Source organism: Podarcis erhardii (genome assembly GCF_964252035.2).
Source record: "Podarcis erhardii genome assembly, chromosome: 4".
Classification (NCBI taxonomy): Eukaryota; Metazoa; Chordata; class Lepidosauria; order Squamata; family Lacertidae; genus Podarcis; species Podarcis erhardii.
This window is the reverse complement of record NC_138508.1, coordinates 44,213,372-44,240,374: the sequence shown is the minus strand read 5'-3', so window position 1 is coordinate 44,240,374 and position 27,003 is coordinate 44,213,372. Positions and strand designations below refer to the sequence as shown.

The 27,003-nt window shown below is 37.8% G+C and overlaps 1 protein-coding gene across 4 annotated transcripts in view; it reads left to right on the top strand.

Moving 5' to 3' along the window:
• The window catches only part of CADM2 (cell adhesion molecule 2), a 365,211-nt gene that overhangs the window by 286,823 nt on the left and 51,385 nt on the right, over window positions 1-27,003 (top strand). For all 4 annotated transcript variants that reach the window (XM_081858507.1, XM_081858509.1, XM_081858508.1 and 1 more), the window contains 2 exons: window positions 1,111-1,201; window positions 21,817-21,995. In XM_081858507.1, coding sequence (XP_081714633.1) covers window positions 1,111-1,201; window positions 21,817-21,995 — 270 coding nt within the window. The remainder of the gene's footprint in view (window positions 1-1,110; window positions 1,202-21,816; window positions 21,996-27,003) is intronic.

The following is a 27,003-nucleotide window of genomic DNA, read 5'->3' as shown; positions in this document are numbered from 1 at the left end:
TTCAGCTGGATCCAGTGTGGGCCTAGCCAGACCTTATTCAAATGTTATTTCATCTGCAAGTTTCATCTGTGATTCTTTTCTTTTTGCACACTCTAGTGACAAGGACTGACTTTTCTGTTGAAAGTTGATTGCATAAAACAGAAATAATATTTTAAAGTTTAGCATGGATTATATACAACAGTGTGGAATTCTTATCTGATGTCCCCATAAAAATTGTTTGAGTTTTTTAAAAAAAATCAGACTACAAGGGATGTTCACAAAAGAGGGAAATACTGTTGCATTCCTGAAATATATCCTCAGTAATGCAAGGTTTTTTAAAAAAGAAATTTATAAGAGCTCATGGAAGACTTTCTATTATGAATTCAGATTACTATGCCAATAAATATGTTCATTTGAATATACTTTTAATGCAGTCTTTTTTGGTAATAATATTCACATCCATCTACAAAGCAAAGGTTGTGTGGAGTGCTTGTTATTCATTTTCAGTAAATTCATTTTTCTATTTTCTATTTCAATTGCAAATCTGTTTATAACCATGCTCTCCAAGGAATGCCCGCAATGATGTAGGGATGTCTTTATTTTCCTCTAGAACCCAGCTGTTGCTTGTTCAGTGAATCATTGGTAGACTACAGCATGCAGCACTCAGGGCTACAGAATTGGGGCGGGGAAGAGGTCCAGCACCCTTTCTGGAGAGTGTTTCTGTGTGGCAGTGAAGGTAGCAAGGCTGCTAATTCAGCTGAGTAAAGGCACATGGCTACAGAGTGAATAGCAACTGCTGACACTAGCCACTGATGGCATCACCTCTACCAAGCATGACTTGTTGTTCCAGAAACTGTCCTGGCAGCTTTTTTGTTACAGTGCAGCACCCTCTTGTAAGGGCATTAGGCCCCCATCCATATTCGGTGGTGCTCAGTGGCAGAAAATAGTTCACCAACAAGCCACGGCACAATCTCATACTACCACCTGGTCTTACAGTTGGCAAAGGACAATATATATTAGAATCTTAAAGTCCATGGATATATAAGTGAAATCTCACACTGTTTAAATGCTTTGCATAATACAATGGGTGTCCAGTTTTCATGTAATTCATCAAATATTATCTTTTTTCAGATCTTCCGTCAGTTAAAATAATCCCTTCCACGTTATGGCCAGAAGAAGGACAATCTATAACTTTGATTTGTGAATCCAAAGGAAAACCACTGTAAGTGATTTAACAAGCAATATATTTTTGTTATATTCTTTATTCTCCTTTGATTGCAGCCTCTGACTGCAAAACTCTACTGTTTTTCTCTTGTCCTGGGGTGTAAAGTGATCTCTGGTACTGAAAACGCCTTGAAGCATGTCTTCATTAAGTGCCTATGGAAGACTGGTCTTTTACTTTGTCATTTATTTTAGTTTTGGGAAAGGATTCCTGCTGTGCATTTTTTTAAAGTAAGCTATTTCAACCTGAAAGGATTGCAGTCTTATTTGCTGTTCACATAGTCAGACTGATGATAGGTACATACTCTCAAAGCCTCACATCTGATGAAAAAACTTGTAAAATCAACACATTTTTTTTATCCAAGCAAAGTGTTGAACTCTTTGCCTGCTTTGGTTGTCATTTACATGGTAATTGGAAATTTAATGATATATGCAAATTGTCTTTTCAACTATCTCACTTTTAAAAATAGCATTAAGAGAGTGAAGCTGTATATGTTTGAGTTTCAGCTGAAATTACTTTTTTCTTCACAAACCTTAAACCCACTCCTGAACTCTTATTATTCTTTTTACTACTACTACTACTACTACTAGACAGCATCTGCCACTTGAGGAGAAAATAAAAATAACCCCACTATTGCATTACAGGCTTCCCAGGCATAACCTCCATATTTATTTTTATTTAGTGTATTTATATACTGCCTTGCAGCTGAATGGCCCCCAGGGCAGATCACAATAAAATACAAATTACAGGCTAAATCCATTTCACAAATGGAAAAACTTTTTTCCCATTTGTGAAAAGGGACTTGGGTCTAGCAGACTCATATTCATAAGAAAGGCTTCAGGAGTAAACCCAAAGGAATAAACCATAAGCACTGCCTTTCAGGATATCTTCGAGAAAAGAAAAGGCTATGGAGCAAACACCTCACAAACCCAGAGTGGATTCTCTAAGATGGTTGGATGGCGTCTTGTATGCCTCCTTCTGGTAATTCCTGCAGTCAAGCTGGTACCAAACATACTGCTCTGCTTTTCTTTGGACCACTTCAGCCAGGCCGAGTGTGGGGTCTTGTTGTCTGGGCAGCCTAGGACCTCCATACACACTGCTCAAGCTAGCACCCCAGAGAAGTCTCTTCTGGGCTGCTAATGCAGCAAAACCAACATGGTTATGAGCTCTTGGTCTCTGGAGTCATAACAGGCACTGTGATTCTCCAGCAGTTTAAATTCATCCCCAGGGTTGCACTCCATTGACTCTCGAGACAGACAGATGCCAACAAAAAAACACCTTTACTCTTTTTAGGAGAGGAAGCCCTTCTAAAACACAAATGATATTAGGGGAATTTAGCTGTTTTTCTATGTAATCTCTGTCTCTGCTGTTGCTTTGTCTCTAGCCTACTGGAGTTTAGCCTGTCATTTGTCTGTTAGTGGTGACACCAATTCTTCAAGTGCTAGCTGGCTGTTCTTGACACATGTATGTCCAGCTTCTTCTTCTCCTCATGCTCTTTTTTTCCATAGCTAGTGCATAAGCAGTGTGCAAATCAGCGGTATCTCATTTCTTCAAGCCTATAGCTCTCTCTTATCTGACACTGCCTTCCTTCCTCCTTCCAACCCATTGTTTTTCCTAGCTTGAGGCTTCTTTCCTGGGTTTCTGGTCTCCTCTCCACTCAGGCAGGCTTCTGGACAAAGCGTCTTAATTTTCTGTTACTCACTGCAGTTCTTCATGGTCCAAGAACTTCAGCTGTCAATCTGCTCCCTGTATCTTCTTGGCCACTCTGGTCTGAGTGCTTTGTAGCTGGGCTACTGGGTAGTGGCTGTTGAGATAAGGCTCTCATCTACTCACTTAGGCCTCATTTGCACTGTACAGTGGTACCTCAGGTTAAGAACTTAATTCGTTCTGGAGGTCTGTTCTTAACCTGAACCTGTTCTTAACCTGAGGTTAAGCTAATGGGGCCTCCCGCTGCCGCCATGCCGCTGCCGCACGATTTCTGTTCTCATCCTGAAGCAAAGTTCTTAAACTGAGGTACTATTTCTGGGTTAGCGGAGTCTGTAACCTGAAGCGTCTGTAACCTGAAGATTTTAACCCGAGGTACCACTGTACATTTAAAGCAGTATCAATCCACTTTAAGCAGTCATAGAACTTTTGGAACTGTAATTTGCTAGGGGTTCTGGCAGTTGTTAGGAGACTCATATTCCCCTTAAAGAGCTACAATTCCCAGAGTGGTTTAACAATCAGCCCCTTTAGCGGTTTCCTAACAACTTTCAGTACCCTTAACAAACTCTAGTGCCCAGGATTCTTTGAGGGAAGCCATGCTTACTTAAAATGGCATGATATTTCTTTAAATGTATAGTGCAGATGGGACCTTAGAGACTCCAGTCTCTTCTTCAGCTGCATGTGGGAGACCATCACAGTGAATTTCACAGTTCTTAAGAGAGCCACTGGTGTTGCTGCTGGTAACATTCTGCTAGCTTTTAGGTTTGCGGCTAGAACATCAACTTCATCTGCTCCAGGAATCTTACCATTCTTCCTTCTATTTTACCTCAGGCACTCCTTGACACACAGTCCTCCTTTTAGGAAGCAGAATCCCACTTCTAGCACCAGTGTTAATGCACACCCAATCTCCAACCAGTTGGTGTGTGGTGTGTCCTATCATGTTAATTTGAGCAGTTGCAGATTCTGGGAACTATTCTTGTGTAAGTTGCTCCCAAATCTGTCACCATGAATCTGCTTCACACAAATATAGGACCACGGCACAATGGCAAAATTGACAATGTGAACTGGACCACAATGTGAAACTAATGTGAAATTAATGATATTGAATCTGATATTGAAGAGAGAGACACAGCTCTCTCTTTCCGTCTCTTTGTCTCTCTGTCTGTCTCTCATGCTTCCTGTCTCCATGTCCCCACACAGTGTTTCCTCCCACTTCATCCCCTCTGTGGCCTTTTCGAAGGGTCCCAACTCCCCTGAAAGATTTTTCAAGTGTTGCATTGGAGAGGATGGGGAGGGAAGCCTTATTGCGCAGAGCCTGTGTGCAATCTATGTGTAGTCAAAAAAATTGTAGCTACATTTTCACAGCTTACATTGAAAATGTGGCACTGCATACAGTTCCCATACAGAGGCATCTTTTCACACAAATAATACCACCACATAAGCTTGGTGGAAACATATACTCCTGGATGCTTCTGTGAACTGGTGGAATGTGAAGGCAGCATCATAGAATCAGAGACTTGTAGAACGGGAAGGGACCCTGAGAACCAACCCCCTGCAATGCAAAAACATATGCAGGGTGGAACAATCAGTGGGCTTTACAATCCCATTTTGAATATATAGACTTTTTTGATTCTTCAGGAATTTAGCACAAAATTAGGAGGCTGAGAGAATGCTACCTGGAATAAAATTATGCTCATCACACCTTGGGTCATTTTGAAAGTGCAACCCACACTGGCTCCCATTTTTATTTCCCTGTCAGGACCTACAAAGTCTGAGGTCAGGGCGTGTCTGACTTAGGATAAATTGATGTGCTGATTAAACGTGGATATGATGTTTTTATGGTTATGATGCTTGTCATGATATTGTGCATATTAGAATTTCTGCACCCTTTTAAGTGTGAAATATTTTTCCTCTTTTCACTGCTTCTAAGCAATGATGCTTGGCAGATAAGCAAATGGTAGTTCTGTAACTGAAAGTATGCAAGAGCAGGCTGTTTGAAGCAATACATTTTGATCTCGAAATGCGCTATGCATAGTCCTTATCAATTAACACCTGTAACATTTCAATGGAAAATAATGATGCACATGGTGTAGAAGTGGTAAAGGAGCCTGTAAAAATACCCTGCCAGGAAGAGAAAAAGTCTGCTGCTTCCTTCTTTCAGTCCTCTTCCTCTGTAGCAGATGCCACACTTTAAAGAAATAATTTTCCTGCCACTGTGCACAGAACTCATAGCCAGACAGACCTTATATTTGACAGGTGTCAGACAAGAGTTAAGATTGTCCTTTGTCTATATGTCTTATTCAGAAGCAGTACTTGGGCTGACTAATGGTTACTTGACATCAGATAGGTGGCTTTTCTCTTCTTTGTCTTTTTAAAGCTCAAGTTTTATTATTTGTGTCAAGTAATACAAAGTAACTCAGAAAGTCTTGTCTTCTTGGATTCTGCTTGATTTAAATGATTTGGAATATGTGTTTCAATCTAATCCCTTTGTGACTTTTAAAGAACCCTCTACCTTTCCTAGCTAATGCTCAGAAACAGATTCAGCACATATGTAGAAATGTAATCAGCTTGATGAACAGAATATGAGATCTTACAAGAATAGTAGCTACAGGGGCAAATATATATGTACCGCAATATTTATTACCCTTCCCAGAGGCAACACACATTTCTAAACAAATTATGCCATATATATTATACTAGCAGTGAGTGTCCAACCCTGTCCAGGAATTTTTAGAAACCAAAGATATATTTTGATTTTAAATGGATAGTGCAATTTGTGTTTGGACCCGTCACACAAAAAATCAGGTGAAGTCATGCCAAAGTCACATTCAAACATCAGTGAAGACTGCCATCCTCACCTCAGAAACCCTCATGCCAAGTTTGCCATCAAATGCATGCCAAAAAATAGGTGAAGTCATGTGAAATTGACATTTTGGTCTACCATCTTGATTCAAAAGGTTGCCTGGCGTCTAAATTGTAACAGCATCTGCCACCCCCACCTTGAGAGTGCTTGTGCTGAGCTTGGCAATAATATCTTGAGGGGCAGTCAAACCTATGCAAAAAAAAAAAAAAAAGTGACAATTCAGTCCTGCACTTTGATTCCAAATGGTGGCTGAGTTTGGCAACGATATCTCAAGAGGCAGCTGAACTTATAGAGAACAAATGGACAAACAGACTGATAAACCACTCTCTAAAACACATAGTGAATGATGTTGTTGTATCAATAAAAGTAACTGGAAAAAAATATGACAGGTAAAACAAAAATTTCACGTGTAGCATTACATGAGTGCAACAGCCATGACACTGTAGTGGGTGCTTTTCCTTATGGTGCCTCATCCAAAAGACATGTCAACGCAGACAAAAGGATGCATTACAAAAACTTTCTGGACTTTTTGGATCAGTACCACACTTTGCAATCCACACTGAACAGTGCATTCTAAAGTATTCAGCATACTAAAAAAATACTGGAAGCTGAACAATCCTCCGAGTGTGGAAATTCTGCTTTTTTTAGCAAGGCTCCCACCTCATGTTGTGTTTAAGACTATCTCAGAGGGATGTGTTATTTTCACACAACATATCATTTATAAAAAATGCGCTCATCATACAAGGTATAGAAATCTTTCTGTCATTGATTCTGTTAATATAGAAGATATGCTACTTTAAGGAAAGATAATATTTGTTCTTGTTAACTTCTATGGAATATGCAAACAAAATATAAGGTGAAATTTATCTATTTTGAGATGGACACATTCACAATATCTTAGCTTTTAAATATCTTGAAACAAGTAGAGTTGTGGACTTGAAGGATTTCAGCATGAGAAAAGTAGCTTATCAGCTACTGTCTTCAAATGGAATGTCCATATGGCTTGGGTGTATGAATAATGTAATCTTGCAAAATCTCATATTTTGAAGAAACTGGAACTAGAGAACAATGTTCACATGTCTGTCTATTTGAATAGACACTTGAATAGACACTCAAAAAGTCAACAAACCTTTTCACAAAACATTCCTTCTATGTTTATAGAGCATCATTAAAACCAAAGCATCGGAAGAACTTGGACCATTTTTCATGCTAAATTTTGTGCTTAAGTACAAATATATACTTTATGTGTGAAGGCCTTGCCACTGTGTAAATCCTAATTTCTCCATTTCAAAGCAAGGGAGGCCTCCTCTGATTTTTATACTATTTGCCTATATTTCTCCTGTATAAATTCTGCTATGGTAATCGGAAGAGTCGATTTCTCTATGCTCCATCTTTGGAAAAGCAAACTATGTATGTACAGAAGAGACAGCCTTCACTTTGCTGGTTCACCTATTGTAGAATAAGCACTTGAGGGAGGCATGCTTATTTTTAGCACTAAGTTAAAACCTTTTGTTTTGTCAGGGTATTTTAGATTATGGTATTTTTTGCTGGTTAAAACATATTGTTGGTTTGTTTTGTAATTTTAAATTTATCCGGATACTACCCAGAAATTCATTTTTGACATGGAGTGGTTTATACACTTTTAAAATTAAGGCAAAATATAGAAGTAGAATAAAATTATGTGCCCTTTACAACTAACCACAATGTGTTTGTTTGAATCCAGGAAAGTTCTACACAGGGTAGTGAAATTTATGGCCCTATGTCAATCATGTCCATTAACTTCAGTGGGTCTATGATGAGTATGACTAACATTGGATACAACTCTTAAGAAGCTCCCTTTAGTGAGGTGATTTTTAAGGATCAAATAACTAACCCTGGAATAGTTTATAAAGAAATGAATCTGCTGTGGGTAGAGATGTTATCAAATGTAGATGGTGTGGTGAAAGGAGAAATCAGCCTGCATAAAGAGAGAGTGGTTAACATTTGACCTTCTCTTTTCTTCATAATACATGACTACTAGCAAAAAGGCCTATTGTCTTTGGCTATCAGCTGCTCCCTGTTTTGTGTGTTCTAGTCACTGAAGTTCCTTCTCAAGGTAGTTCTGTGACCAACTCTGTAACATAAAATGAAAACTTGTAGAACAAATACAGTTGCAAGCAAGGCATAAATTTGTCTCAGTGTATCTGTGTCATGATTACACAGACATTCAGAAAGTGTTCCCCCTAGTATAATGTTAGGACTTTAGAGATTAACTAGGATGGTTTCTATGATACATTAGGTTGAGTCAGGTGAGAACCTATGATGACTGATAAGTATTTCCTGGGTTGCATGGCTGGCAACTTAGCATGTGCTCCTGCCCTCCCTCCTTGCAGGAAGCACTTCCTAGTCATCCATATGTGTGACACTGTGGACCATCTCCCAGACCAGTTACAGGTAAGCTACTCCAGTTTCTTTGTGGAGAAAGAAATTAATTGGATGCTGTGAGCCTTAGTACTCTTTGCCAAGGCGAGGCACTTGGTTTCCTTGCTCTAGCAGTGTGAAATATGAATGAGGCACATAAACTTAAGATCAGATATCTAAAGATCTTAATGGCTATCCTGAAAGACTCCAGGAAGTCACTGCTAACTTCTGCTTGGAAAGGATGGGTAGTAATATCTGGAAAAGAAATTCAGATAAAGCCTTTTGATATTCATTTTCAAAACATAAGAGTCAGAATTGGGGTTTAAAGAATATGTAAGCTCTCTCTCTTCAAGAATTTGGATTATATTTCAGAGAATATAATCCACTTACCTGGAAGTATGCCTACTGGACACAATACAACTTGATTTGGAGTAAACACAACACAGGATTGTGCTCAGAGGCAGAGGTTCCAAAAGTTGGGAACAGAGTGAAACTTTAGTTTCTCCATGAGATTTGAATGAATATGTGAATCAAAGGCTAATATGTAGGTCAAACGCTCCCATTACACTATTTATCAGGGTAAACATTTACCATATTCATATAACTGTAGGAGATATTAGTAGACATAATATAAACAGAAGAAGCTTATTTCTTGATATAATTGACAGATGATTGACAGATTCCAGTAAACATTAAAACAAAAATACTTGCCAAGCATCTATACCCAAGACCATCAGGCAAAGGTTTGAGGTAAAATTGTGGGTAAAATTTGTTTGTATTGATGACATCATATTCATATAATGCATACAAGCTGTACATCGGTTGGAATAAACAGACTAAAAAGCTACAAAGAATCATTTGTGTTAAAGACTCTGGCTCAATTACTTGGACTATCAACAAAGTATTAACAAATAGAACTTTCAGTTTATTTTTCTATATGTCTTTCTGAAACATAGCTGAGTAAATAGGAACAATGTAAAGAGCTTTTTTTTTTTTTTTTACTCATTCTCCATAGCTGTCCTAATTACATGCAAAACAAAAACTATAATTGCTATTTGAGCTAAGATTTCTATCAAAGCTGACATGGATCAATTTAAGTACTGCAGTATGCAAATAATTGAAGCAGACTGGGATATATGCCCAGAGATTTGACAAAATAAAATATGACAAGTTTTCTATATATTATTGTACTCAATTTTAATTTTAGATAGTTTTAACATCTGATTTTTTGTTGACTGCTACCATAATTTTTTTAAATCTTTCCAGCAGCCTGCTGTGTGAAATTTCCTTTGAAGCTAGATAGCTTTGAAGAGACTACTTGTCCCATTGTAGTCAATGCTGACTTTACTAATTGTGCATCAGCAATATGGTGTATGTTCAATTACACATTCTGAAGTCCTACAAAAGTCACACCTGAGAATGAATATGACTCCACTGAGGGAATATACTTGGAAAACCTTCTCAGATAGGTGCCTTGTAACAAAAAGCCAATTATTTTGAAGGACAGTATAAATGTTAGTTTAGTATCCCTATTCACAAATACTACAATACATTTAAGGCTTGGAATTGGTAATGTAGCATTATACAGAGAGTTATACTTATAAAAATGCATCATTTCTGCTAAGGTGTAAACACATACTATAATAATATATTCAATTTCAAGTTGCAGTTAATAGATTTGCTGTCATGCAACTAGGTTTTCATTTTCCGTTTGGGAATCCCTTTTCCCCTACAAAGCAGCAAAATTGGTGTCATAAAAAGTGTCATGGAAAGAAACAGGGAGAAGCATTAGAGCCCATTTATAAATTACACTTCACAGTAAAACTCTCACTATAGTACCTAAGAACTTCTCTTCAAGTTGTCTGTAAAGTGATCAGATGGCTTAATGGGCTCTGTTCAGTAAAGAGCTTTCTTAAGACTCTTTCCTGCAATGTTTGCTCCAAAAATGGTGCAGAAAAAAATACAGTGTGAAGGAAGAAAAATCTAAATGCAGCCTCTTAAGTACTAACATGTGATACATCATTGAAATGCATTTTTTTTCTTTCCCTTGAAATTATGGAAGACAAAAATATGGTTTTAAAGGTCTGTATCTTAGAACTAACAAAGACTATAAGGCAATGTCACCTGTGCACCATTTAACCCTAGAACTTAGAAACCATGAAAATATAATCAAAAATCTTTTAAGCATTCAACCTTTCAGAAGAGGGAAACAAAATGAGCACATTTGTCATATCCTTTTCCCACGGCTTGCATTTGGTATTATTATATCCTCCCTTCAAAATGCTATCATTGGCATCGAACAAGCAACAGCTATTCATGTAGTAAGGAGGTATTACTCAGCTGATTGTTAGAGATTCTGCCACTTTTATGTATCTTTTGTTTCTATGTCATGCCCTTCCTCCAAGGCAGCCTTTCCCAACCTGTGGGTCCCCAGATGTTGTTGAACTACAACTCCCATCAGTCCCATCACCCCAGGAATGATGGGAGTTGTAGTCCAACAACATCTGGGGACCCACAGGTTGAGAACCACTGCTCCAAGGAGAGCTCAGGGTGGTATACATGAAGTTGCAGTACTTTTGACTGACAGCAGTTGGCCCAAGGTGACAGTGATAGGTGTTCATAGGGGAGAAGCAAGAGGAACAGTTGCTTCCCCCAGTGAGCCATAATCCCCAGATTTCCAGATTTCATTTAAAAAAAAATAAAAATTCCTAGCTGTTGTAGACAATGATGTGGCCCCCCCCCCAAAATCCAGCGTTTTATTTTTCTGTTGAAAAGTTTATGATTCAGAAGTTTATTAGTTACAATGAACTGATTATGTCAATTCTAAATACAATGTTGGGCAATATTTAGCTTTTTAGCTTTTTTTACTAATTACAAATACAATAAACATGCTAAATTAGATCATTTTCTAGGACAGCCATACAGAACCTTTGACCCATGAACCAAATTAGCAACAGTAAAAAGAAAGCCAGAAGTTATGCCAGACAGTCTGAGCCAAGGATCTATTAAAATCCTGTCCAAACACATGGCAGTTTCATGGGTCAAGGCAGCTATACTCAAGAAGCTGAAGTTTCAGAGCCAAAGTCTTTATACTCCAATAACTGGTAGTGATCGTGGCTGGGTAAAAAACACAGGAAAAGAGAGTAAGGGATCCACATGACACTTTTGCTGTTAAAGTTGGTCCCCTCCAAATACTTCTTTCTACATTACCGACAAGGTTCCATTCTCAAGGCTACAATCATATACTGTACACCCTTATCTAGGAGCAAGCCCTGCTGAATTTAATGAGGCATGCGTAGAAGGCGCAAGTGAAATTTGTCTGCAATAACAGATAACTTGGAGTCAGGTTAAAGATCTATACTTTTCTTTATTAAGTGTGGTACTGCTGTTGTACACCTGGAATGGGTTTCAGGAATTATTTTTGTTTTTTTTTCTAGTTTTTTATTTGAATGAATGTATTATTACTTTGTGTGTGTTTAGTAATTTGAGCGACAGTAATACTTAATAACAACAATAAAACAATTGAATGAGGCCCTCCATTTTCTATACTATATCTTCCTAGGAGAAGATAATATTTTGCCCTTTTAAAATCAGGCCTTCAAATAAAAATTTTGTCCTCAAAAACTATGCATAAGAGAGTTCTCACATTCAAGTTTAATCTTTAGCATGTAAGAGTATTGGGATAAGGAACAAATTAGTGATTGTAGTCTAAAGTTGAAAACATAATAAACAATTAAAGTTAACTGCAGTTCTTTATAAAACCAATTCCATTCTGAGGAGCTTTATAACATATACAACTATTCAGTTTCTGTTTCCAGTGTTGTAGTCTCATCGAGTTCCATGGAACAACAGAGTGAGACTTCAGTCCCCACTCACTCACTGAATTCATTAGAACTGACTTCTGAATAGATATAGTTAGGATTGCACTGTTAAAACGTTAATTGGTCGCCCCCCCCCCCTTCTCAAGTGGGATTAAATTATTTTCTGTTGCCTCTTTACATGGCTTGGAATCTGTTGCCTCTAGTGGCTTTACATTGTGGAATTTTTTTTTTGTTTTTTGTTAAACAGAGCAAAATAAAATCCTGGAATTATATACGAGTTGAGATGCCTGTTACTTTTCATGTACAAGCAGCCCTGCTTATTGAAATACCTCCTGTTTCTGTTAGTAATGCCAGATGCTATTCTTCGCAGCTACTCGGTTCTCAGCAAAGCTTTCTTTGGGAATGGGCAAAGAAGATGACAGAATTTCATGACATGAGTAGGCAAGAAAAATCATGACAACACGTAGGAAACAGCTGTGGTAACTGAACAGCAACTATTAGCATGAAAATGTGTTAAATGTAACAAGCTTATTAAGAGCTAAAAGCCATTAAACCAATTGCTTTTAGCTCCTAATAACTTTATCATTATTCTTTGTTTCTGAAATCTCCCACAATTTAATTCCAATGATGAAAAATAATTACAGCCTTTCAGTTCTGGAAAGGGTGCAAGACTCTTAAAGAAAAATGTAAATGTATACTCAGAATGATATCTGAGTAGAGGTAGCTGCAAAAAGAAGAAGAAAAAGTAAGAAATAAGCAAAATGGAATGTTTTGGAACAGAGAGCTACAAAAATAAAGTTGTGGCTGAAGGGTTCTGAGCTGGTTTTATTGCACTTCTAGTTCTCAGTCTACAGCATCAAATAATTTATTGGAGGTACAAACAGAATATTTGTTTATTGCAGAGGCTCCATGACTCTGATAGCTGTTTAACTGGTAACATTGCTTCAACATATAGTGATTGTATTGCAACATAATATATATGAGATGGTAGGAATATCAAAGTTTTCAGTTTTTTAAAAAAATGGTGAAATGTGGGGAGGCAGAATGATTCAGATTTGCATCTTCTACTAGCAATCAAGATCAGCTTAGTGAGGGTGATTCAAACAGTTGTTTGACCAAGCATTTTTGGCGTTCTCTTGATATGTAAAGTCTCTGTCTCCCCCTGCCCCACAAAAAAAGAAACTTCCTGTAAGCTTATCTGTTCCCTTTATGTTTTGTATGAGGTAGACAATGCATAGCATCTTAGAAGTACTCCAGATTATAGATTGCTGGTTATTTCTTTATTGTGGCATCCAGGTCCCAGAAGAATGCCACCTCCCATTCCCTTTTAGCTAGTGTGTTTTTGCATTCACAGAAAAGGGCAGCACCACTCCATCAGTTGGCTAGGAGTCCTCTTTTGTCCCAGATGGCCCATCATTTTAAGGTTCTGTCCAGATTCCAGTCTGGATGCTAGAGTGTTTTCTTCCTCTATCTTACATTTTCCTTTCTAAACTACAAATGTAACAAGTACTGCACAGATCTTCCAACAGTTTCTAGATCATCAAGGAAAGGAAGAAAATAATTTGGAAGCAGAAAAATGGTTAATACTTCTTGAAGGAGGAAGTCCTCCCATTTCCATCTTCCAACATCTTGTCCACCATTCAGGCCACAAGAAAGTGAGCCGGGGGGGGGGGCAGGAAGAGAGAGAGAGACAGACAGAGGGGATGGATGAATGTTGTGTATATGTTTGTATGGGAGGTAGGGAGAAAGAAATGAACTCAAGTGAACAAACACTGGTGGCTGGGGGAGGGGAAGTACTGTAAACCCAGTTTGTGGCAATTGTTTATGTGTGGGCCTACCTTAATTCTTTGGTTATGAGAGCCAGTGTGGTGTAGTGGTTAAGAGCGGTAGTCTTGTAATCTGGGGAACCGGGTTCACGTCTCCGCTCCTCCACATGCAGCTGCTGGGTGACCTTGGGCCAGTCACACTTCTTTGAAGTCTCTCAGCCCCACTCACCTCACAGAGTGTTTGTTGTGGGGGAGGAAGGGAAAGGAGATTGTTAGCCGCTTTGAGACTCCTGAAGGGGAGTGAAAGGCGGGATATCAAATCCAAACTCCTCCTCCTCCTCCTCCTCTTCTTCTTCTTCTTCTTCTTCTTCTTCTTCATGAGAGCCTTTGTCTTTAGCTTTGTATTCATATTTAAATTATCCTTATTTAAATGTGCATCTGTACATATATAGTATGCAAATCTGTGTATTCTTTCCTCTTTGGGGGGATGCAAATCTTCCTTTTTTTGGCCTTGAGTAAGCAGACACCTAGTAATCATCAACAGAGATGCAAAGTAGCAAAGTATCTTCCTTGACTGTTGCTGCCCCAGACTTCGCAAGCTTCTGGCTACTTGTTTTTCTCTCATCTTGCTCTGTTCTGGCTTTCATTTTGCTTTTTAAACTTTGGACGCTGTTCCTGTCTGTACTGCTCCTCTGGTTCCTTGACTGCTGGCTAATTTCCAGATCTCCTAGCAGTTGACCACCTTGCCTGAACTCAGCATGTTACTGATTTATCCTTTTGATCTGACACTCAGCCCAGCTTGATCTCATTCCTGACTCAACTGGTGTGCTGTTTTTCTGCTATTCTTAGGTTTTTAGCATTTATCTTTGAGGATTAGTGAAGCTTTTTGTTAATGAATATTGATAAATGAATCATTCCTATGTAAGGAAAATACAGCCTTTAAAAATATGGGATTTAAACATTAAGAAGTAAGAGTGAGGAAATAATTCAATTTAAAGCATGTAGAGTGTTTTGGGGTGCAGCTGGTGATAAGAGGTTATTTGCCACTGTGTCATGGCTTCTTGCCTTATCTGAACTGTACCCACCCCTCATTCAAAATAGCACAGGGGTGTCTTTTAATTATTCTCACATTACAAAAGTCATTTGCAATGTAGTCAAGAAAAGTAGGGGGTAAGCATAGGTCAGATGAAAGACAGCAGTCCTGTTGTGAACACAGAAGCTCATAAGTCCCATTTCTGGATCAAGGCCTTTGTTTCCTTCTTTATTCATAAACAGCTGTAGTAAGAAAACTGTGAGAAATTGTTTCTTCTTAAAACAGGGAAAACAAAGAATGGGAAAGGCTCAGCATATTTGAAGGACGATAAATATCTCTTCCTCCCCCCACCCCCCAAGGCATGCAAATGTCAGCAGTATCAAGATAATACAGTACTCAAGTGGGTGCATCAGAATAGCTGTTACAAATTACTGAGATTAATTGAGAGCCATGTTAATGCTAATGAAATGCAGTTGGGGATGTAAGAGAGGAGTTGTACAGTTTGCACACTTTTGTTCTAAATACATTCTTTCATTAAATCCTTGGATTTTCGCTTCACCACTAATTACCGGTAGATGATTCTGCCACTTTCAGCTGCTCCTGCAGTTCCCGCCTTTCCCCCCCTGCTGCCTGAGCTGTGCAGGTATGACAGTTGAGCAAATATGGTAGGGGATCATAAATAAGCAAACAGCACACTACCAGATTCACAGGAACATCCATGCCATAAGTATATAGGAAGCTACCTTATTCAAGGTCAGATGAATGCCCACCTTCTTGAGTATTGTCTGCTCTCCAAGGTCTCAAGCAGATGTATTTGCCTTCACCCCTTATTTAACTCTCTTAACTGGAGATACCAAGAATTGAACTAAAACACTGAGCTTTGGCCCCTGCCTTCTGAAAGCAGCAGCACATACTGAATATATATTAGACATCTAAAGTGTCTTATGCTGAGTCAATCGGTCCTGCTTAGAACACGACTACCCACTTTATATTCCTGAGCAGAGATCTGTCCCAGTCTTCTTACCAGACACCAATTTAATGGGAAATGCTAGGGGTTGTACTTGGAATTGTATTTTGCCTCCCCTAGTTTGGGGGAGGGCTATTGCATTTGAGCTCTGTTTATGAACTTTACAAGTCATCTGGTTGGCCACTGTGGGAATGAGAGGCTGGGCTAAATGGACCATAGTCTGATCCATTCAGTCTTTTTAATTGAAATTGCCTTCCCCCCCCCCCTGGCCAAACTGCAGGCTGCTTCTTCTGAGCTAGTGGGCCCACAGCCCACCCTTGGAATAGGCAAACCAGTTTCATGGCCACCACATCCTTTGGAGCAGGCTGTGAGATGGCCATCCAAATGGCTAAAGCAATCTGCTCCCTTAACAGGCACTTAGTTAGCATTTATGGTTAGTAGCAAAGCCATGTGAAAGAGAATCCTTGAAGAATAGGAAAGAATGCCCTGGCCTATAGCAATCTTATCCACCTTTCCTCAGCTTCTGCGCTTGGATAAAATTGGCCCCTATACTGTATATTTAATGCTTTTTCCTTGAGCTAATTTATAATGGCAACCCTACTTAACCCATTCTTGCATGGCATGCATTCCCTAGGGTAAAATAGGATTTAAACTTTTATAGGGGATTTAAAACTTAGTTTAAAGGATTTACAACTACGTTATTTCTCAAATGGCAAATTTGCGTGTGTGTGTGTGTGATTTACAATGTCATGCTATTGCAATGACATTTGTATTGTTGGATGTTCTCCTATTTTTTGCCTCAAGGGTCTCTTGAAATTTTTCACCTTTATAGTTTCCTTTTTATGCACCCCAATCCTGGTTACATTATTTATAAGCTATCAGCATCATTTAAATTTTGCAACCACATATACTGTAGCAACAAAGGTATGCACAGTTCAGTTTTTAAAGTATTATTTTGTTCCTGATGCCAGGTTCCATTTGACCTTAGCATGCAAATTTATCAAAGCATCTATTTTTAAAGTACTGACATAAAGTTTATATTATATTATATTCAGCAACTGATGGCAGTTTAGAACAGCAGCTGCATTGTTATTGTATGCCTGCTTACTCAGAACTAAGTCTAGCTATGTTCAACAGGGGTTACTTCCATTTAAGAGTGGATAGGTCTGCAGCCTTACCCATCTGTTCTAGAAGCAGCAACACAAGTGCAAACATAAAATGATCCTGATTAGTTGACATCAATTTGTATTGAGAGACAATGGAAAAGTGCAGCATCTGGGGTAAAGTCAAACCGTTGGAGAGTTACAGTGCCTGCTGTGGCTGTAAAAACCAATATGGGAGCAACATGTTTTATTGCAGCTGGGGCAGATAAAGGTGTCCGGTTTTGTTGTTACAGATGCACTATGGAGTTTTAGGGAATGTGGATTTATCCAAGGCCTGTTTATATATATGGACGGGGAAATGTGCACAGTTTCCTCTTCCTGGAAGGATTGTGTGCACATGCTCCTCCATGAGGCCTGGTGAATGTGCACAATGGCTGCTTGTTAAGCACATTAACTTCTCAACTTACATTCTCCTTATTATATACACACCATTCTAAAATAGTAATAATAATGAAACCCAGATTGTTACTGCAAATCAGAATAGTTCTACATATTCCTATATTTGTGAAGATGATGTTCAGCTTTATGCTTGACAACATAGTGTGCAGCATCTATAACTACATTTATTCTATGAGTCACAGAAGAGAAATCCGCTTGTCTTTCTTTCGAAGATAGTAAGTGGAGATAGGAGAGGAAACAGAAAGCTTTCTGCTTCTCTCTTCCTTCTATTCTCCCAAAGGCAGACAATAAAATCTCTTGGAAGGTTTTATAATGATGGTTTTATAATGATATCTTGCCTTCCCTTTTAAACTGCAGTGGTAAAATACAGCTTTAGATCTTTTTCTCTCTCTTTTAATTTCGTGTTCTTTCCTCCGGGAATCCTGAAGGCATGGTCTTATTTTATTTAAGCATGTATTTAATTGTTTTTTTTTATTTTCATGCTGTCTCATTTTATTATCACTATTATTATCGTTATCCAACAAGCTGCTCTTTCAACAAAAGACCCCTCAATACCATGAAACAAACGGCTGTTGAGATCAACCTTAGTTTCAAAAGGGTTTGCCATTCAACTCGTTGAAGATGGGGGAGAGCTACTATTCAGAGAATGTATTGAAAGCACAGTGAGCACACAGAACTAGCTTCATGATTCGTTGGATTCTGACCATTATTAGCGTGTTCAATTCCAATCATGTCTGACATCGGTGGTTTGGGGTCAAGAGGTAGTTGCAGTGCTTACAACCAATTTATGCCTTGATCTTGTCCCACTTGATTCTTTACTTCATCCCAAATTCTGTCCTAACACCACCCACTCATTCTCTGCTGCTCACCCTCCTGCCTCCCAAACAAAGAGGGATCATGCTTACAGGTCACTAGGTATCTGTGCTATCTTCTCAGCATTCCCTTTCCACCATTATTTGCCTTGTACATGGCTTGCATGCAGGAGATGCTCTGGTGTAGCTGCATTATCCTGAATTGCCACAATCTACTTCATTGCACTGGTGCCACCGCTCCCTGCACCTTTGCAGGTATAGAAAGAGAGAGATTAAAATATTACAAGAAATTGCTTAACAATACTTTAAGATAATCTGATTTTCCAATATCCAACATTGCTTGCAACACATGTAATATAATACATACAGTATTCAATAACTTAGCCTATCTTTTTCCAGAAGTATTTGATTCTTAAAAGCTCGTGAGAAACATGAGTAGATCAACTGGGTGATGCATGCCTTATGCATTTGTGAGGAACAAGACGGAGAGAAATTATAAATCTAAGAATACCTTAGTTTTAAAAGAACCCCTCTTTTCAGCAAGCTGCATCATTCTACCCCTTAAAGAGAAATTGGTTCTGTCAGAATTTTAACATAAACAACATAGACTGTTTGAACACAAATGTTTTCTACTAGATTACATGTGCAAAACTGGCTTCCAAGCTCATCTGTTTGCTGCATAAGGGATTCTCTTTAGCTTCTAGCTTTGGTATCAGATGTAAGTCAGAGGACTAAATAGTCAGACTCAACACATAGTTAATAAAGTTAAATAACAAACATTTATTTTTACCGAGGAAATACTGTTTTTGCAACTAGAAACACTACGTTGTATTTGGAATGCATTTATTACTATGTCAAATCTATGTTTATTTTTCAACAAATATTTCATCTTCTGTCTCTGTTGTTGTGTATAATCCAAGTGAAAGTAATTGCATAATATTTTTTTGAATCAAAAATATATTATTTAAACACAGATTATCTCAGTCAGGTGATATTAAATATGCCTTTCCCACATAGCTTCTATTTTTAGGAACAGTCACTAGGGTCAGTATTCGGATATATTATCAATAAACTAAAGGTGCTGACTCTGTAAATTGCAACTTTTAAGCATGTTACATTATTGCATAATATTATATGATATGGAAGTACTGCTCAGTGTGAGAGATTATTTATATACGAATTCTGGTCTATTTCTCAACCCAAAAGAGCCCACAAAGCTTACGAATGGCACATTAAAATAAAATCACGAAAACATTAAAACTCTACCATTAAAATAGCAGGAAGGAATTATGAACATGCAAAAAAGAGAGGTGTTAAATTTTTGGAAGGGCTATTGGAAAATTGTTGCCTTTATGTCCATATTTCTTTCTTAAGACTGTGATCCTAAACACCCTTATGTATGAATAAGTATCACTGAACCAAACAGTGATCAGTTCTGAATAGGCATGTTATGTTTGTGCTATAAATATCTATAAGAAATGCCAGAAGGGAATTCCTATGTCAAAGTGTCAAACTTTGGAGAGTGCTGGCATGTGAAGGCAGTTAGAGACTTGCATGGTCAGAGGCTAGAAGATGTACACCAAAGGGCTGGTCCTTGAAGACACTTCATTAACACACAAAAGCAGGTGGTAGTAAGTAGCTGGCTTTCCCTTGGTATTTTACAATGTGTTTAGTACTATGTGTCCAGTTCTTTCTTCCTCAGGGATCTACCATATTTACTCAAATCTAATGCTCACATTTTTGGCCAAATTACGTTGCGAAAATTAAGGTGCACATTAGATTCGATGGTACATTTGCACTTGCCAGCCAAATCCTTTTTTTGTTTTTTGTTTCAAGGTTCTGAAAACTGAGGTGCACATTAGATTTGATGGCACATTAAACTCAAATAAATATGGTAATAAGCCAGTCCATAGGTTTACAGTGAGAACTGGTTAGACTAAAACTGGGTGGTTGGGGGCAGGTGTATAAAGGTCCCATGCTAATATATAGCTGGAGGTGCCACTGTTTTTTTCCTTGCTAAAACGTAAGCTTTCTTCATTTATTTTTATTTTTTTTTATTATTATTTTTGTATTGTAACCTGCCCCACTAAAACATATATGCTATTGCTAGAGTTTCATACATAGGAAAACCAGAGTCAGAATGTATGTATACAGATTTGTGGGTTAACATTTGGGTTTCTGCTTGCTGCATTAAATTTAATGGTAGCATTACAATATTGTATATTATTGCTAGACTTTCTGTTATTTATTAGGAAATATATATATTATATTAATATTTTATTTCACCCTGAGGTTTTGGACAGAGTGGCATAAAATAGAAACGCTATAATTTTTCATAATTTATAGGCTACCACATAATTTATAACTACGTGTGAAAAATATTTTCTCGTAGTCCTCTGATTCCTCTTTACAGACTTTTTGCTTCTCCGTAGTTCCCATTACAGAATACCTTTATTGTTACCAAGCCTTTATAGATTAATTCTCTTCCACAATTCTACCTGTCTGTCCCAGTTCCTCTGATTTTATTGCACATCCATTGCTATACCCACGTATTTTTTATTTTTCTTAATGACCATTATAAGAACCTGGTACTAACCTTTTCCGTAGTTTTGCTTTATCTGTGCCTTTTAGCAGCCTGTGATGATCTTCCTACACACTCCACTAATGAATTAGAGCCTTGAAGTGTTGCCTTGTAAAGGCTTATTGTTTTCAGCCTAAAGTAGTGCAACTGTTATGTGCGCCTATATAACTTTGTTCCCATCATGCTGGCATGACGGGTTTAGGTACTGTTCCATACTGGTGCAATAACACATTTTATGCATGATATTGTGGCTGTGTATGCATGCTTAATATGAGACTAGTTGCTATTAAGATTTCAGTTAGTCCCAAAGTTGGTAGATATGATCATTGTTATTATTTCTTCCTTATTCATCGCCTTACACCAAAACCTTAAGGTGGCAATAAAAGCAACCTTTACACTTCTATAACAATCAGTTAAATAAATAAATAAATAAATAAGAATCCATAACACAAACAGCTGAATCAATTAAAAGCAATAACCATAGTGCCATAAACACAATGACCATTAAAATTAATCTGACTAACAAGATACCAAGAGCAATAGCAATAAAAATGCTAAAGAACATTCAAAAGCTTGGTACTGAGAAGGAGGCAATGGGGGTGCCATTGCTGAGTCTGCGTGTTCCATAGGAGGGGAGCTCCCACTAAAAAAGCTTTTGCCAGAGGAGACACTTGGATGTGGGTCTATGAATATATACTGTAGGCTTAATTCTGAAAGAATAGCCTGTAACTCATATAACGGACAGGAACAAATCAAGTAAATGTCACTAGGCAGAATTTATCAATAGGAAAGTATCCTGAGATATAGTTTAAAAGAGACAACATTTTGTAGGAAAAATTAATCATGAATATTTCTATAGTTCTAAGGCATTTGCAAAGCCAATTATAAATAATTGACCTTACCACCAATCAATATTTTATCTAATTTAAAGATAATATTTAATTGTAAATGGTGTTGTTCAGCTCTGTCTGTATTACTTACTTAATTATTTTTATGGTTCTTAAAGTTTGCTGCATGAGAAACCCATGTTGAGTTGGTTTGATATGATGTACATTTATTTTAAAATGAATTTGAAAATAATGGTTTCATCTATTTGTTTTTAATAGGCCAGATCCAGTATTATGGACAAAGGATGGTGGAGATTTACCAGATCCAGAAAGGATGGTTGTCAATGGTAGGGAGCTAAACATTAATTCCCTAAATAGAACGGACAATGGTACATATCGATGTGAAGCAGCAAACTCTATTGGCCTAAACAGCGCAGAGTATGTTCTGATTATACATGGTGAGTACTTCCTTCTCTGTCATTTAAATGATGGCGTGCATTGACATGTGCTTTGATTAATTTGTTTGGTTTGATTTAGCATTAATTTTACCCTGCCTTTCTCCCCCAAAACAAAGTTGGCTGGCTAATCGTGGCTTACCTTGATGAACGGCAGCTCAGGTTGCTTCTGCTTTGCTTCTCCCCTGGAGTAAGTGGGAGAAACAAATCATGAAGCTGCAATTAAGCATGGCTTGCTTGAATATCTAAACCCCTAGAAGCCTGGTTTGTTTTCCCCTAAGCAAGCTCTAAACTATGAGTTTTTGTGGTCTACAAATCCTGATGTTTTGGAGCAGCAAATTAGGACCCTGGTTTCAGAAGTCATACGTTGTGGTTTCCTGATCCGTTTCTCCTGTCCCTGTGAAGGGAAGAACAAAGCAGAAGTTATCAGGATGCATGTGTAAACATGTTGCTTGTTCATGGTAAACCACAATATACCAGCGACCCTGGCTCATCACAAAAATGTTAACTCAGCCAGTATTTCATTAAGTGTCAGGCAGCTGGCAGAGGCAAATATCCAGAAATATGTGCTTGATGGAAGTTACTTTCTAGTGAATGAGTGACAGGGAATATTTCTAATTTGTAAGTTCTGAAAATGTAGCAGTTGTTTTTTGACAATAGGTTGAAAGTATTTTCCATGTTATTGCACTCCTACCATGAAAGAAATTGAAAAGAATATTTCAGATGGGAAATGCCAAATATGACAAAAATGTATTTTATAGATTGGTCAATGCTGGCTGCAAATTGTGCTTTAGACTTCCTCTAATCGAAGGGATCACTGTGACTATACTTGCTAAGGCAGGTGGGTGAGCTTTGCCAAGACAGCAGCCCTCTTAAAATTATTGTGGTGATTCAGAGCTGAAAATCTATAATTCTCATTAGATAGGGGCTTTACCCTAAATCTCATGAACTTTCAGGTATGAGGTGGAATCCAGAAACACGTGACCCCCCCTCCATTTAGAAAGCATCAGTGTAGGAGATAAGAGGCAATGCTTTCACACAACTGGGAATCATAAATGCTGAAATGTAAATTCCTGAAATTCAGTTACCATGCCTCCAGTTAGGAAACTGTTAGCCATATAGTATACCCATTGAAACAGCTTCCTAATTTTCTTGATCTGTAATCATGCACACACACACACACACACACACACACAAAAATAATTGTTGCATTTAAAAAGAAGGTGGCTCCATGTAAAAACCAAACAGTTCTGAAATATTAAGTTAATTTAATAATGCTTGTATTTTATTTGGAGATTTTCTTTTGGTGATTCAAGGCCGCTAGCAGCAGAGTTCACTAGGCATCCATGTTACTATTATGCAGTTTGCTCACATTTACAATAAGTACTTCTCTAAACAACTTTTTAATCAGCCATTTTTTGCTCTGTTGTTGAACTGTACTTTATCAAAATCACCCCATGGATTAATGCTGCTCATGCTGCTAGATAAGTGCTTTGAAATTTATCATTAGTTTACGTAGGATTAGTGCCATAGGTAATGACAGGCTCATTAAAATTTCAGTAACTTATTACTCAGGTTTAAATTTTAAAAACTTCAATAAATAAAACACAAATATTAGTTCACCTCCACCCCACCCCCATTACCAACTCTGAATACTTTGGAAGCAGTCTGCTATCATATTTTGGCTTTATGTGGGTGAGATGTTAATCTGTGTCCTTTAGAACATTTTTTAACTGTAAATTTTCTATAATTATTTCCAATTAAAAAGAAAGACGCACAAAGTGGTACACAACATTAAGCCCCCACAAATACACTGAATAATTAAAATGGTCTTTAAAAAACCCCATAAAACAACAACAATCAGCATAGGAGTTAGAAAAATACAAGATATATTTGCCAGTTCCCTGCATTTCACCAAAAAATGAAGGCCATGAAAGGGCTTGGGAGGTGAATAGATGAGACAATGCAAACAGGATCAGGCATGGTACACAATAGCTGGGGCAACCAGTATCAAGGAGCAAATTAAACCTCCCTTTAACTTTCTTCTATATAAGTTATAGGTGAGCAACCTGCAACCCAGGATCTACATGTGGCTCTGATCTAATTTTATGGGTCCTCCAGCTGCTTCCATCCCATTAGAATTTCTTCCTCCCTGTTCATTTCTTCCTTATTTTTCTGACTTTTTGTTTTTAATTAATCCTCTGTATACTTAATTTGAGAGAAAATCATTCAAATCCTGTAGGGAATTTTACACTGAGATAACAATGGTGAAAAAGCAGAAGAATTGTTTATTCCAGGCCCCACCCACCACTGATATGCAGCCCCTGACAGCCCAGAGAGATAGTGACTATATATAAAACATCTTCAGAAGGAAATTAAGCCAGTGCCCTTGGGGATGCTTTTATATTGAGTCCAAGACATGACCTGTACCAGCCACATAGGATGTCCAACACATATTGACAGGGATTCCATGTGATGATGCAACAGCCCAGTTCATATGACTTGCTAGACCCCAGTTCGGTCTGACAAGTTGCAGTAAAGCTTTTTCCTCTCTTATTCCAATGCAGCCACAAGAAGATACTTTTTTTTTGCTTGACCGCAGTTTTTCATGTCCAAACCAACAAACTATGGTTGAAGTAAACTATGTTTTTTCAAAACAAAACAAACAAGCCAATTTGAAAATGTAGTGGAAGGGACTGGGATGTGTACAAAGCTGGCATTTTGGGTGGCTTGTTTGCATAAGCTATAGTTTACTTCAGGGATAGCGAAGCTGGTTCCTTCCAGGAGCTGTTGGACTCAACTCCCGTTAGCCTCAATCAGTATAGCTAATGGTCAAGGATGATCTTAATTATAGTCCAACAACATGTGGAGGACATCAAGTTGGCTACTCCAGGTTTACTATGATGTTTGAATGCAGTCTATGAGAACAGAGCATAGATACAATATGTATTACACCCCATGCTTCTTTGAAGCATACAAGCCTTAACCTGCCTGCAGTCCCCAACCATTCTTGTTAATTAAAACAATAAAAAGCAATGAGGCAACTTGTGAATAAGCATTTGATGATAAAGCTGTTGGCATTTTCAGAAATCACACATTTTGCTAACTGAAACGACTTCAAGACGTAGTTTTTCATTTAGTAGTTGCTTTAGAAATATAGATGTCTGAATGCACATGAGCTCCCCCATATTGGTCACTGCTCAGCTGCTTGCACCCTGTTCATCTGATTATCCAGCTCAAAGTGAGTCAGGCATATTAATCGTTATCAGGATTCTGTTGTTAAGTTTGATTACTTAGTAGTCTGTGCCTGCACATCTTTCATATTATCTAGCTGAAAGTTGGCCTTGCTGACATTTTTATTATTGTAAAAATGGATACTGGAGTTTCTTCCTAATTAAATTTCTGCAAATATAGATTTGGAACTACAGAGGGTAATTGCAGAAGTATATATTTGAGTTTATTAGCACTGTAAGCCTTCTAAAATAAGATAATGTCAAATGTTCCAAGTTTTAAAAGTTTCAGTGTTTAGTAGTGTTTGATATCAAACGCTTCTTCAGTATAGTTTGATTATAATGATAATCTTAGACAATTTCCTGTTCTTATTTTTTCAGCATTGAGATTAGATGCATAGCTTTATTGGGTGCACCAAGTGGGACAGAACTCTTCCCCCCTTTTTTCTTACTTTGCAGTTTGAAAATTGAAGAAAGGGTTATGCCATTTAATAGAGGGCATATATTTCCTTATCTTCATTTTGCACAAAAATTGTCTCTAGCATTTAATATATTCTTCCAGTGCAGAGTTAATAACTGCCATGGTTGGGTAAGGGAATTTATGATGGTCTTTTCCCCTTTGTGAGTTCAATTTAAGAGGACCAAGCACAACAGAATGAAACTATTTTGGAAAGAAATTGCCAAGAACCTCTATTGGGGTTAAGCAGAATTGGTGCTATACATCTTATCATTTTCCAGTTGGTCACGTGACATTGCATTTGGGAAGCAGAGTTTGCACAGATTATCAGTTGTGCCTGACTAATCTTATAAAGTGTGAATGGGTGGGAGAGAGTTTAACCTAAGTGGTGAAAGTAGTAGGGAAATTGATCAGAGTTTGATAAGCACTATTTCCTTGGCTCACAACTTTGCTTGAGAATTGGGAAGTGGAGCTACAAAGTTTCTGCTTAATTTCTCTGGGTAAAGATGGTGCCAAGAGTAAAAGGAGGGAATACTGTGGGAGGATTCTCTAAACATGAAAATCTATTGATAAATATGTTTACTGAATTTAGGTCCATTATACGGTCTTCTTCTTACCGACCCTTCTTCACAGAAACTATATAGGGTAGTTTCAGCTGTAGACTTTTAGCAAGTGTCAGCCCTCTGGCTAAACCATTTCCTACATTATTTGTTCAACTTCGAGTGCTTCAGTTTGAGTATTCCAGTTAACCCTACTGGCTGTAGGTAATAAAACTGAGAAATACTATGGCACTGTATAGTTTCCTCAACAAAAATAAACTTTAAAAAATTTAGAACTTATTTTGAACTAATAATAATTGAGCATTATTAGGACCCAAATTATAATATCTGAATAACTTAAAATGTGAACAGTTATATATCCTTTGTCAAAGACAAGCAGCTGGCACATCCAAAGGAAAGCCTATCCCTCTTTGTATTGGCTCTGTTGCTTATCTAAATGTGGTTGTCACAATCAGTTGATTGTCATAAGTTTCATTGGTCTTATGTGCTGGTATTTTCTGAGGTAGAGTGGAAGAAGTAAAACCCTTTAGAACTAAAGAGGAAATTGTATTTATTCGTCATACACGTGTGTGAAATTAATGTAGTTTCTGCAACTTTTCCCCAGTGTGAATCTCAGAATATGGAACAAGAGCCCTCTGTTGTTGAACAGGATCTGTCCTACATTTTGTTCTTTAATTTGTGCTTTAATGTTTGCACACAATTTCCACAAAATGATCTTACTTATTTTCAATCACAGCAGTTTTTCTTCCTCCCAGCTTTCATTA